The 12,719-nt window shown below is 56.1% G+C and overlaps 2 protein-coding genes across 2 annotated transcripts; one reads left to right on the forward strand and one right to left on the reverse strand.

Annotated features, from left to right (window-relative positions):
• Window positions 1-466: 466 nt before the first annotated feature.
• On the forward strand, window positions 467-769 carry LOC136480714 (uncharacterized). The gene has a single exon (XM_066478179.1). The coding sequence runs from the start codon at window positions 467-469 to the stop codon at window positions 767-769; it is 303 nt and encodes a 100-aa protein (XP_066334276.1).
• A 9,649-nt stretch (window positions 770-10,418) lies between these two features.
• Window positions 10,419-11,935, reverse strand: LOC136480715 (uncharacterized). Its single transcript, XM_066478181.1, has 3 exons — window positions 11,681-11,935; window positions 10,970-11,595; window positions 10,419-10,887 (listed from the first exon to the last, which is right to left on the reverse strand). The coding sequence occupies exons 1-3, from the start codon at window positions 11,933-11,935 to the stop codon at window positions 10,419-10,421; spliced, it is 1,350 nt and encodes a 449-aa protein (XP_066334278.1).
• Window positions 11,936-12,719: the final 784 nt, after the last annotated feature.

Consider the following 12,719-nt stretch of genomic DNA (forward strand, 5'->3'; position numbering starts at 1 on the left):
CTCAGCATGCCTTATGGCACGCCAGCGAAAGAGGGAACGCCGAGAGGTCTTCTCGGTTAAGGTGGCCACTTCCTGATACCTCGACTGGTCTTGGGAGGCAATCACCTTTGATCGGGATGAACACCCCGACCACGTCCCAAATCCCGAGCAGTACCCACTCATTGTCGACCCGATCATCGGCAACACCTGACTCACCAAGTTGTTGATGGACGGAGGCAGCGGCCTCAACATCCTCTACGCCAACACCATGGAGCTCCTGGAGCTCGACCGGTCGCAGCTCCGGGGTGACGCTGCGCCTTTCCACGGCATCGTGCCAGGGAAACGCACATGACCCCTCGGGTGCATCGACCTTCCCATTTGCTTCAGCACCCCCTCCAACTATCGCAAGGAGGTCCTTACCTTCGAGGTGGTTGGATTCAGGGGAACCTACCACGCCATCCTAGGGCGGCCGTGCTACGCCAAGTTCATGGCAGTCCCCAACTACACCTACCTCAAGCTCAAGATGCCGGGTCCCAACGGCATCATCGCGATTGAATCCACGTATGAGCATGCATACGACTGCGACGTCGAGTGCATCGAGTACGCCGAGGCTCTCGTGGAGGCCGAGACCCTCATCGCCAACCTCGACCGGCTCGATGGCGAGGCACCTGACTCCAAGTGTCGCGCCGAGATGTTCGAGCCCACGGAGGCCATCAAGCTCGTCCCAGTTGACCCCGCCTACCCCGACGACCAGGCGCTGAGGATCAGCGCCACCCTCGACATCAAATAGGAAGCCGTACTCATCGAATTTCTCCATGGAATGCCGATATGTTCGCATGGAGTCCCTCGGACATGCCGGGCATACCGAGGGAGGTCACAGAGCACGCCTTGGACATCCGAGCCGGCTCCAGACCGGTGAAGCAGCGCCTGCGCTGATTCGACGAGGAAAAACGTAGGACCATTGGCGAGGAGGTGCATAAACTCTTGGCGGCCGGATTCATCAAGGAAGTATCCCATCCAGAGTGGTTGGCTAACCCTGTGTTAGTCAAGAAGAAAAATGGGAAGTGGAGGATGTGTGTAGACTACACCGGTTTGAATAAAGCCTGTCCGAAAGTCCCCTTCCCATTACCTCAAATCGATCAAATTGTTGACTCCACTGCGGGATGCGAGACCCTGTCTTTCCTTGATGCGTATTCCGGTCACCATCAAATCAAGATGAAAGAGTCCGACCAGCTCGCGACTTCTTTTATCACTCCATTTGGCATGTACTGCTATGTGACTATGCCTTTCGGCCTTAGAAACGCAGGGACCACATACCAGCGGTGCATGACCTAGGTCTTTGGCGAGCACATCGGGTGAACCGTTGAGGCCTATGTGGACGACATCGTGGTCAAGTCCAGAATGGCCGGAGATCTCATCGATGATCTTGAGATAGCCTTCAAATGCCTTAGAGAGAAGGGCATCAAGCTCAACCCTGAGAAGTGTGTGTTCGGGGTCCCCCGAGGCATGCTCTTGGGATTCATAGTCTCGGAACGCGGCATCGAGGCCAACCCGGAGAAGGTCACGGCCGTGACCAGCATGGGACCGATCTGAGACCTCAAGGGAGTACAAAGGGTCATGGGATGCCCAGTGGCCCTGAGCCGCTTCATCTCACGCCTTGACGAAGAAGGCTTACCTCTGTACCGCCTCTTGAGGAAATCCGAACGCTTTTTTGGACGCCCGAGGCTGAAGAAGCCCTCGCCAAGCTCAAGGCACTGCTCACCAATCCTCCCATCCTAGTACCGCCGGCCAGGGATGAGGCCCTCTTACTCTACGTCGCCGCAACGACCCAAGTGGTCAGCGCGGCCGTGGTAGTAGAGAGGCAGGAAGAGGGGCACGCTTTACCCAACCAACGACCTGTTTACTTCATTAGCGAAGTGCTCTCCGAGACCAAAATGTGCTACCCCCACATCTAGAAGCTGTTCTACGCCATAGTCTTGGCTCGGCGCTAGCTGCGTCACTACTTCGAGTCCCACCCAGTAACCATGGTGTCGTCTTTCCCCTTGGGAGAGATAATCCATAACCAGGAGGCCTCGGGTAGGATAGCCAAGTGGGTCGTCGAACTCATGGGGGAAGCCTTGACTTTTGTGCCTCAGAAAGCGATTAAGTCTCAGGTCTTAGCCGATTTTGTGGCTGACTGGACCGACACCCAACTACCACCTGCTCAAATTCAGACGGAGTGCTGGACCATGTACATCGATGGGTCCCTGATGAAGACCGGGGTAGGCGCGGGTCTGCTCTTCATCTCGCCCCTCGGAGTACACATGCGCTACATGGTTCGGCTCCACTTTGCCGCTTCCAACAACTGCAGCCGAGTACGAAGCTCTCGTCAACGGCTTGCTGATTGCTATCGAACTTGGAGTACGGCATCTCGACGTCCAGGGCGACTCGCAACTCGTCGTCGATCAAGTCATGAAGGAGTCAAACTGCCTCGACCCCAAAATGGAGGCGTACTGCAAGTTGGTACATCACCTAGAAGACAAGTTCGACGGTCTCGAACTCAACCACATCGTGCAGAAATACAACGAGGCCGCGGACGAACTAGCAAAGATGGCGTCGGCACGGGCTCCGGTCCCCCGAAACATCTTTCCTAGAGACCTCCACAAGCCTTCCATCGACTACGCCTTGGCAGCGGAAGAGGGCCCACGGGCCAAACCCACCATAGGGCTCGATGCCCCCTCTGCCGCCGAGACTCCTTCGGCCGAGCCCGAGGTCATGGAAGTCGACACGGAGCCTCCTGAGACTGACCAGGACATGGACTGGCGAGTCCCGTTCCTTGAATGGCTCGCTCGGGGAGAGCTTCCTACAGACAGGACTAAAGCCCGACGGCTTGCGCGACAAGCCAAAACTTATGTCCTCTGCAACGGTGAGTTGTACAGGCGAAGTCTATCTGGCGTCCTCCAACGATGCATCACCACCGAGGCAGACCAAGCCCTACTTTGGGACTTGCATGCGGGGGCCTACAGGCACCATGCGGCGCCTTGGACGCTCGTCGGAAACGCCTTCCGCCAAGGGTTCTACTAGCCGACAGCGGTTGCTGACGCCACCAAGTTAGTACGCTCCTGCGAGGGATGCCAGTACTATGTGTGGCAGACGCACCTCCTAGCCCAAGCCCTCCAGACCATCCCATTTACATGGCCGTTTGTCGTATGGGGGCTCGACATGGTCGGGCCTCTGTAGAAGGCCCCCGGGGGCAACACCCATCTGCTGGTAGCAATCGATAAGTTCTCCAAATGGATCAAGGCTCGCCCGATCAATCAAATCAAATCCGAGCAAGCGGTGCTATTCTTCACTGACATCATCCACATGTTTGGGGTTCCGAACACCATCATCACCGACAACGGGATGTAGTTCACCGGCCAAAAATTCCTGACATTCTGCGATGACCACCACATCCGTGTGGCCTGGTCAGCCGTAGGACACCCAAGGACAAACGACCAAGTAGAACGTGCCAACGACATGATCCTACAAGGCCTCAAGCCAAGAATTTACAACCGGTTGAAGAAGTTTGGCAAGAAATGGCTCGCCGAACTCCCGTCGGTCATCTGGAGCCTGAGGAACACGCCAAGCCAAGCCACGGGGTTCACACCTTTCTTCCTGGTCTATGGAGCCAAGGCTATCCTCCCCACTAACTTGGAATATGGTTCCCCAAGGCTGCAGGCCTACAATGAGCAAAGCAACCGCACCACCCGCGAGGACGCCCTCGACCAACTGGAGGAAGCCCAAGACGTTGCGCTGCTACATTCGGCCAAGTACCAGCAAGCCCTATGGCGCTATCAGGCCTAGCACATTCGAAGCCGAGACCTAAAGGTAGGCGACTTGGTGTTGAGGCTGAGGCAGAGCAACAAGGGCCGCCACAAGCTGACCCCACCGTGGGAAGGACCATACATCGTCGCCCAAGTGCTGAAGCCCAAGACCTACAAGCTAGCCAACGAGAAGGGTGAAATCCTCACCAACGCTTGGAACATAGAACAACTACGTCGCTCTTACCCTTAAATTTCCAAGCATTGTATACATTGTCTCTCGAAATACAATTAAGAAGCGCTCTTTAGTTGTTCTAATTTTTCGAGAAACCCCCGAGCCCATCGTGGGCCTCGGCATTACGATAACACCACAAGGGAGACACGGCTCTGCCTCTGCAGAACCGAGCCTCCCTCGGGGGCTAGATGGGGGACTCCCCCCTAAGTCCCACGCACCATTTTTTAGTCGTTTTTTCAAAAAAATTCCTACGCCAAACTCTCTAGCAAGCTCTGACAAATCGGTTGTGAAAAACCCAAGGACCAAAAGTCTGTCTCAGGGCCAGAAGGCTAGTAGAGTCACGAGACGGCCTACGCCTCCGGGCTACAGCACTCCCTCACCATCTTTCGCCCAAGGGGCGGCTTAGGCTCCAAGGAGGTTTTTTGCAAAGAAATCTGATCAGAGACAACAGAGGGCAGAGGCTCAGAAATACAAGAAAAACGAGTAAGAAGCACGAGTACTTTAAAAAAGGCCTCGAAGACCACAAGCGTTATGATACAAAGTTAATCCCTACTCTATTCACATGGCCTCTTAGGCCCAGGTCATGGCTCAGGGTCTCCAACCCCGACGGACGGCGTGGAAGGGACCACCTCCTCTTCGAATAGTTTGGCTAGCATCGTGCCGGGGCCCTCCACTGCCTCCATCAGCTTCGCGACCGCCTCGTCGGCCTCCTCATCATCGTCGGGCAGGACGTAGCCATCGCTGATTGCTTGGAGGTCAATGCCGATGTAGTGCGAGGCGATGACGGCCAAGGCCCGCTTGACGCCCGTGTGTAGTGCTCCTCGGAGCTGCTCGTGCACTTGGCCACTCAACACAATCAGGCGGCTCCCAAGGGAGCTACCTGACTAGACCCCCTCGACTTCTAGGGCCTCGCAGGCGGTACGGGCGGCACTCTTCACAGCGTCGTGCTCACCGATCTCGGTCTCGAGCACCGCCTGCACGGCGATAGAGGCCTAGGCTGCCCGGGTGACCTCCTTCTCCAGCTCTATGCCAAAAGAAATAGAATGGGGTTGAGCGCAAAGGAAAACAAGCCAAATAGGGGCGGAAGCCTACGGGACTCACCCTCGGCCTTCTCCTCCCAGCGTCGGGCCTCGACCCGGGAGGCCTCGGCTTTCTCCTTCTAGCGCTGGGCCTCGACCCGAGAAGCCTCGGCCTTCGCCTTCAGGCGCTGGGCCTCGACCCGAGAAGCCTTGGCCGCCCTAGAAGCCTCTCTCCCCAGCTCTGCATCACACCAGGGAGTTAGGGGGCGAACACAAGAAAAGCGAATAAAACAAGGGGAATAGGACTCACCCTCGGCCTTTCCCCTCCAGACCATAGCCTCGGTCCGGGAGTCCTCAGCCACCTTAAGGGCCTCATCCAATGCGCCTTTCGTCAGCTGGTGCGCACTCTGCTCCGCCCCTAGCTGCCTAGCAAGGACCTTGCCCGAGGCCGTCGCTTCTTCAGCCCGAGACCTGAAGGCATCCTGATCGCCAGCCACCCGGGCTAGCTCCTCCTCCAACTCCTTGACTCGCGCCGCCAAAGGGGCGACCTGCTCCAAAGCCGTGGCTGCCTCGGCATTTGCATCGGCACAACGAAGTCAGAGGTCCTCCACCTCCGTGCTCCGTGCTGATAGAAGCTCGTTGGCGCTGGTAAGCAGTTCCTTCTGCCGCTGGAGCTGGTCCTAGACATCCCTCTCCCGCCGGAGAAAGACTGACTTCCCAAGAGATCGGGTCTCGAGCTCCTAGGTAAGCAGAACAGGGGTCATTTACTACAAGAAAACTCGGAAAAAGATGACACCACATGAGAAAAGAAGGCGCAAACCTGGGTGACCCCAGGCAGATCGTCGGCCACCATGGACAGCGCTGTCCGCAGCAACCGCTCCGCCAGCTGGCGGTATTGCTCGAAGGTGTCCCAGCGCCCGCCCTCGGCCGCGTCCTTGAGGGCGAACAGAGGCTCCCCCTTAGGGTCGTCCCAGCTCTGCCATAAGACATGCGGGTGATCCCACCCGCGGGGCTTGGGTCGTACCCACACGAGGGCCGAGCCTCCCTCGCCCGGGGTCAAAGCCGGCTATTCCACGACACCGACTGTAACACCCCTGGTGTTACGAGCTTGTTTAGCACCGCGATTTAGGTCTAAGAAAAATTTTTAAAACGAGTTTCTCGAGTTTTTAATTTAAAACGTACTCGAAGCGATAAGCGAATCCTGTATGATTAGTTTTGTGGACTCAAATACACGCTCAAATTAAATTACGCAGTACATAGGAATATTCAGGACTATCCGATAACGATGCTATCGAACGATTTGTTCTTTAAGATTTGACATGACGAGCAACTTTTATAAGTAGAATAAAAGTAATTAATAAATAGAATGAGATATATATTTATACATACTTACGGGTTTATTTTGATAAGCACGAACAGATGAGAGAGAGCACAGCAGCTTCGTTATTTTTGTGACGTACAGCGTACTCGTTGATTGGCATTTATTACCGTCACCGTTCGACTGCCGTTTCGTCGCATCATCGCTGCTGCCATCATGGATGGTTTTGCTTGCTTTCTCTCATTGCTTGCCACGTTGTCTCCTTGCATTAATACGACCTTGTGTTTGCAGTGTACGTGGCTCTGCCCCTGTCATGTCGGGCCTTTTTCTTTGCCCTATGCACGCGCCAGTGTACCACTACAAAACAGCGCAGCACTGCGAGCAGCTGCAATGTTCAGCTTTTCCTCCTTTTCTATGTCTGTGCCGGGTCATCTCATGCCGCTGCTGCTGCCGTCTCTGTGTGTCTGCCATGTTCGACCGAACCTCGTGACGCTGGCCACTTCATTTTCTATTTCTACTGCCGTGTCCGTCGGTCAATCTTCGCTTCCTTCACCTCCCTCGGCTTGCCCGCGCACGTTTTTATCTGGCTCCCCACACCACCGCAGCCTTGCGTCTCCCCGGCGCAAGCTCAAGCGAGCCCCACGGCTTGCTCTGGACAGCAGCCACTGCCTCGTCTCCCTGTTGTCATCCGCGCTGGGAAGCGCTCCTGCCGGGCTACGCCGTCGGTGCCAGCCATTCCCGCACGCGCTGCTCTGCCACCCGGTCAGCGCCGTTGCATGCCGACGCCGCCGTCCGCACGCGTACCCCGGTCCCGCTGCTCCTCGGCTCGCTGTCGCCCGTGCCGAGCATCGCCGTGCCGTGCTGCCGTGCACCATGCGATAGCCGCACCTGCGACCGTGGCCACCACGGCACCACTCCGCAACTCCACGCCACTGAGTGCACCCGAGCGACCCGTCGACATCCGCACGCGGCTCCGCATCGTCCTCGCCATGCCGTCCTGGAGCGTCGTCCCGCGCCGAGCCCTGTGCGCCCATGCCGAACGGGGTCGTGTCCTCGCTGCCCGTGCCGAGCCGTGAAGCTCCTCCCCGCTCCTCGGCCGCCCGCGCTCAGCCATGCCACAGCGTCCCGCCATGGCTGCCCACCGGTGCCTGCTCTCTCCCGTGCGCACGAGTTCCGTGCCACACGCCGAGCCGCCGCGGTACCTGCTGCCCCACCGGGACCCGCGCCGTCACGACCATAGCGTCTCCATTGCCGGTCTGAGCTCTTCCGCTCCTCGGCTCAGAGCGCCTCCGCTCCTGGAGGAGACGAAGCATGGTGAGCAGGGGTATCAATCCAAGAAAATTTTTGTACGGGGGTTCTCGGTGCAAACTACTAGACTCATTTAAATAGTACATTAGTACCGCAGAGTGATTTAGATAAAGTTCGGGGGGTTTTATGCAATTTGCCATCGGGCTGGGCTCAACTGCGCACAGGCCGACCATTTCCGGTCACTGGGCCATTGGCCGCGCGCCTTGCCTGGGCCTGGTGCCGCGCACCCCGCTGGGCCGGCCTGCTCGGCGTCCGACTGGGCCGTGCGGTGCTCTGGGCCGCGTGTCCAGGTGAGCTGGCCGCTCTTGGCTGCTGGGCCGCTGCCGCTCAGCCGCGTGCTGGACTGGCCTCTGCGCGCCCATCCGCCTGGGCCACCGCCTGTCGCCGCTGGGCCTGGCCGATAGTGCCGTTAGGCCAGCTGATGGCCGTCGGCCTTTTTATTTCTAAAACGATTAGTTAATTTAGCTCGGGAACAAATTTGTAAAATCAATATAAAATTATGTAGCTGTCCAAAAATAGTGAAGCCAGTTTTGTTGAGTTCCTAAAATTATGATCTACCTAATAAGTGTATTTTGTTCGCATAGTTTGGCAATATTTTTGGGAGCTATATAAGTATTTTAAAATGCTTAATATTGTTAAAATATAAACTTGTAGGAACTTTCGTGGTAAATTGGTAATAGTAGTGGATCTGAAATCTTTACAGTAGGTTCCTAGCAATATTAGCTACTCACCATAAATTTTGTAGCTCCGGAATAATTAGTTGCGAGATAAATAATAATGTCCTATTGCTAATAAAGAAACACCATTGGTTTATATAACTAAAAGAATTATTGAGAAATAATGCCTTGTTCGACAACATGGATACGTAGCTAAGTACGGTCGTAGTTAGAACTAGCCGTTAACTTGAGAGGCGTAAAGCGTATTTATACGAGTCACGATTGCAGTCAATTAATTATATCTTTGCATGGCATTACATTGCATATCATAATAGGGACGTCGGTGGATCACGGAGTTGTCGAGAGTTGCTGGAGAAATGGTGCTTTTGGAGATCATGTCGCCATGATGGAAAGCTAACTTCTGATTATATTTTACCCAGGCAAGCCCCGGTGCATAACCCCTACCTTTCTGCAGTTTAAATTATATTTGTGCATTAAGTTTTAAGGAGTTGAATGAAACCCACTTGCATATATATATTTATTCCTACGAGTCTCACTAGTATGACAGGATCGTGTAGAATGCTATGCTACAGGACTCCGGTAGAAGTCGAGTGATTGCCTGTCATTCGCGAGATATAGGAAATATGTTACTATATGATTATCACTTGGAATATATAAAATGGTGGAAAGGAAAATGGTGACCGGGCAGGGATGTGGTTTGGGTATTGGTGGGTGTAAGAAGTTGTGTCGCCGCGGAGGCGGGTCATAGCTTGGTTACACCGTTTTTCCCTGTCTGGTCGGTTAAGGACCGATCGTTGCATATGACTCTAGGCAGGTCACAGACTTATTATCCCGAGCACATACTTGTGTATGGGCGCTTGGAAAGCTTGTTGCTCTCTTGTCGCGGATCCGGCTCTTTCCGGACCGACTGTCAGGATTTGTTTTTGGTGGAGGAGGTCCTTGCACCGCACTGAGTCCGGGACTCAGGGGCGGGGGCTTGGAGTCCCAGTTTGGACGGGGACCTGGACACCCGGGACAGGAGAGTGATGGGTTGGTCCTACTTGTGCCTGGGGTACAAGCGGGGCGTGTGTTTTCGGGGTACCCAGCTGGGGGCATTGATTCGCGAATCGCCGGTCTATCCGGTACGGCTTGTCTACGGTTTAGCATCGTAGTAAGAACTGAAAGATGAAAGATGGAAGATGGACAAAGGAAATCTGATTGCTTACCACTTGCTTGAAAGTAGCACAGGTGCTTACTTAGAAGGGTTAGTTAATGAACCAATGCGGCTATTAATAAAAATCGAATATAAGGACGCACGTTTAGTAATGCTTCCTGCAAATGCAATGAACCCACAAGCCAAATAGCTTTGCATATCCTTGGAGTCTTTTCTTTTCTCCTATCGGGTAAGTCTTGCTGAGTACAATTGAGTACTCAGGGTTTTATTCCCCCTGTTGCAGGTGACAGGTGGACTCTTAAGCTGACCTTTGTGTGTGGATTCCTCCTGGTGGGCTCAGAGAGGATTTCCTTTACGCTGCGATCGTAGTTGTTATTTATAACTCTCACCAAATGCTTTTATAAATGAAAGTTTCATAATCTATTGCCGTAGTCTATATATCAATACTTCATCATGTCATTAATAGATGTTTATTTCCGCTGTAACTCTGTTCACATGTTCTATTCCGCTGTTAAATTAAATTGTTGATAACTCTGACAATATGATTTCATTCCGCTGTTATATTAATAAATATTATATTCTGATGTTGTATTAAAAGTGATGTAAGAAATGGTTATGAATGATGTAAGCTTTATTCTCTCATTTGTGATCCTGATGGCAAAAATGTGGATTTTTGGGTTCTCCCCTGGGGTGTGCCCGACGGAACCAAGTAATTTAGTGTTCTCCCTCGAGTGCTTAGTGTCTAATGGAAGACAAGCACTCCTGTGAGGCATTAGATTAGGCGGTTCTGCCACACCGACCACCTCGGCGTCGACCACCTCCTGCACCCGAGAAGTATCATCGGAGGAGATCGGATGGACCTCTGCCTCCCGAGCGCTCTCCCGCAACAGCGGCGGGCCTTGGACCAGGGGCGCCACCGTGGCCTCCATCGCCTTCATCTCCACTTCCTAGGCCGATGGCTTCACCGCAATCACATCGGCCTCGGTGGCCTCAGGGGCTCCGGTCTCCACCATTGTGGCCTCAGTGGCCTCAGGGGCTCCGGCCTCCGCCATCATGGCCTCGGTGGTCCCAGGGGCTCCAGCCCCTGCTGTCGTGGCCTCGGCGGTCCTGGACGCCCCGGCCTCGGAGGCCCGGGGGGCCTTGACCTTGGTGGCCTCGGCAAGTGAGGGCGCCTCGGCCCCATCCGACCCATGAGCCTCGTCCTCGCGGGGCGGAGGCGCTCCCTCCCCCATCTGTGTCGGGGTCGCCTCGGCAGCCCCTCCTTGGGCGGCCGGCTCCTTCGGGTCGGCCCTCGCCGACGCCGTGCCACGTTGTATGGCGGCTTGCGCCTCCGCCACCAAGTGGGTGATGGAGCTGGGGCTCACCTTGAGCGCCTTAAAGGGTGCTAAGGTGGACACCTCCGTAGGCCACTTCCGGCTAAAGAGAAAATATTTATGGGGTCAGCATGAGACCGAAGAATGAACGAAAAATGCTACGACTCTGCTGAAAATATGCTTACCTCGAGCGGGGCTGCAACCGCTTCAGCACGGTGACCCTCCTTTGCGAAGGCGGTGGCGGCGGCAGAGGCACGGCCTCTGCATCTGCCGGCGTTGGCCGGTCCTCGATGGACCCCGGTGCCCCCTCGATCCTCTGCGAAGGCAGCTGCGTCGCCCTCGCCACCGCCTGCTCCCCCACTGCCGTTGAGCCCATCGGGCTAACGGCGCGCTTTCCCAACGCCCGCGCCTCGGGCGTATCGGCCTCGGCCCCGGGGCGAGCGATTGTCGGCCCCAAGGTAGCTCCTCCTCCTCCTCCTGGGAGCGCCGGGCCGCTCGCCAACGCCCTAGGCGCCGTCTCCCCAACGTTAGGGAGATGGTCTAGGGGACCCCGCCCCCTCTCGCTCTCGTCATCTTCGTCCAAAGAATCCTCCGACAGTGAAGGTGACGGAGACGCCTCCACCGGAAGACCGTCCAGCTTCTGCTGCCGGCGGCGCTTCTCCAGTTCTTCGCGTGCAAGGATTTTCCTCATGCGCTTTGCCACCTCGGCGTCCTTCCACCTCTTCTGCACCTCGGCGTGCGCCCGGTTGACCGCCCACCGCCGTGCGTCCTCAGGAATGGGCAGCGGGGAGTCTCGCACGTCCCTCATCCCCTGTAGGAACGGCGAACACGGGTAAGGGAACAAGAAACGATAAGAAACGAGGAGGCCTCGGGGGCTGCAGCGGCGCGTGACTTACCAGCGAGAGGAACCCCCGTGATGGACGCATCGTGAAGGGGTTCAGCCCACTGCTCCTTAGCTTCGCCTCCACCGTCTCCCTCACCTGGCGAAGAATTTCCTCGTCAGAAAGGGCGGAGGCAGATATCCGGATGCCCTCATCCGGCCTCATCTCGAACAGGCGCCGCCGCCGAGCCATCAGTGGCAGCACCCTCTGGCGGTGGAAGGCGGCCACGACCACAACCGCAGTAAGGCCGTGGCCCCGCAGCCCCTCCATTAGTGGCTACAGCTTGGGCTGATCCTCCCTCGGGACGCCATACTTCCACCTCTCTGGGCAGCTCTCCATGATCCGCCCGGTGTAGGGGGGGAGTCCGCCATCGTCGTTACGAAGGTAGAACCAACTGGTGTACCAGCGGCGATTGCTTGACGCGAGCTAGGCCAGGATGTAAAGGTGCTGACGGTCCTGGCGCACTTGGAGAGTGCAGCCGCCGGCCCTCACCGCCTTCCTCGTGCCCGATGTACCCGTCGGCTTGGTGGTATGCCCCGCCCAGAAGAGGTGGAGCCACAGCTCCCATTGCGGAGCAATCCCCAGATACCCCTCATAGACGACGACGAAGATGGCCGCCTGCGTGATGGAATTGGGGTTGAAGTTGTGGAGATCCACGCCGTAGTAGTGCGGGAGCGCCCACATGAACCGGTCCACCGGAATGCTGAGGCCGCGCTCATGAAAAGACATGAAGCTCATGACGTAGCCGTCGTGGGGCCTTAGATCTGGCTCGCCCGACGGAGCAATCCACTCTGGCCTATTGGGGTTGGTAGCCGGACGGAGAAGACCGTCGTCGACGAGCGACTGGAGCATCTCCACGGATACGTCGGACGGACCCCAAGGGTCCGCCTCAATCACAACAACATTGCCGGCCATGAGTGTGGTGGAGAATTCAACTACGGCGGTGAGTCTCTCTCTCTCCCTCTCTCTCTCTGCCTCGCCCTTCTCCCTTCTTCTTCCCGGTGCTCTCGGCTCTAGCAACAAGGGCGGCAAAGGCTAAAGTAGACAAGGTAAG

This window comes from Miscanthus floridulus, chromosome 9 (assembly GCF_019320115.1).
Source record: "Miscanthus floridulus cultivar M001 chromosome 9, ASM1932011v1, whole genome shotgun sequence".
In the NCBI taxonomy this organism is placed as follows: domain Eukaryota; kingdom Viridiplantae; phylum Streptophyta; class Magnoliopsida; order Poales; family Poaceae; genus Miscanthus; species Miscanthus floridulus.

What these genes read in the sequence shown, in the direction of transcription:
- LOC136480715 (XM_066478181.1), bottom strand. Translation starts at nt 11,935, where the DNA reads ATGGAGGGGCTGCGGGGCCACGGCCTTACTGCGGTTGTGGTCGTGGCC. An exon ending in CACGGGGGTTCCTCTCGCTG is followed by an intron (nt 11,596 to 11,680) that starts GTAAGTCACGCG and finishes CCGTTCCTACAG; the next exon opens with GGGATGAGGGACGTGCGAGA. An exon ending in CGGTTGCAGCCCCGCTCGAG is followed by an intron (nt 10,888 to 10,969) that starts GTAAGCATATTT and finishes TTTTCTCTTTAG; the next exon opens with CCGGAAGTGGCCTACGGAGG.
- LOC136480714 (XM_066478179.1), top strand. Translation starts at nt 467, where the DNA reads ATGGCAGTCCCCAACTACACCTACCTCAAGCTCAAGATGCCGGGTCCC.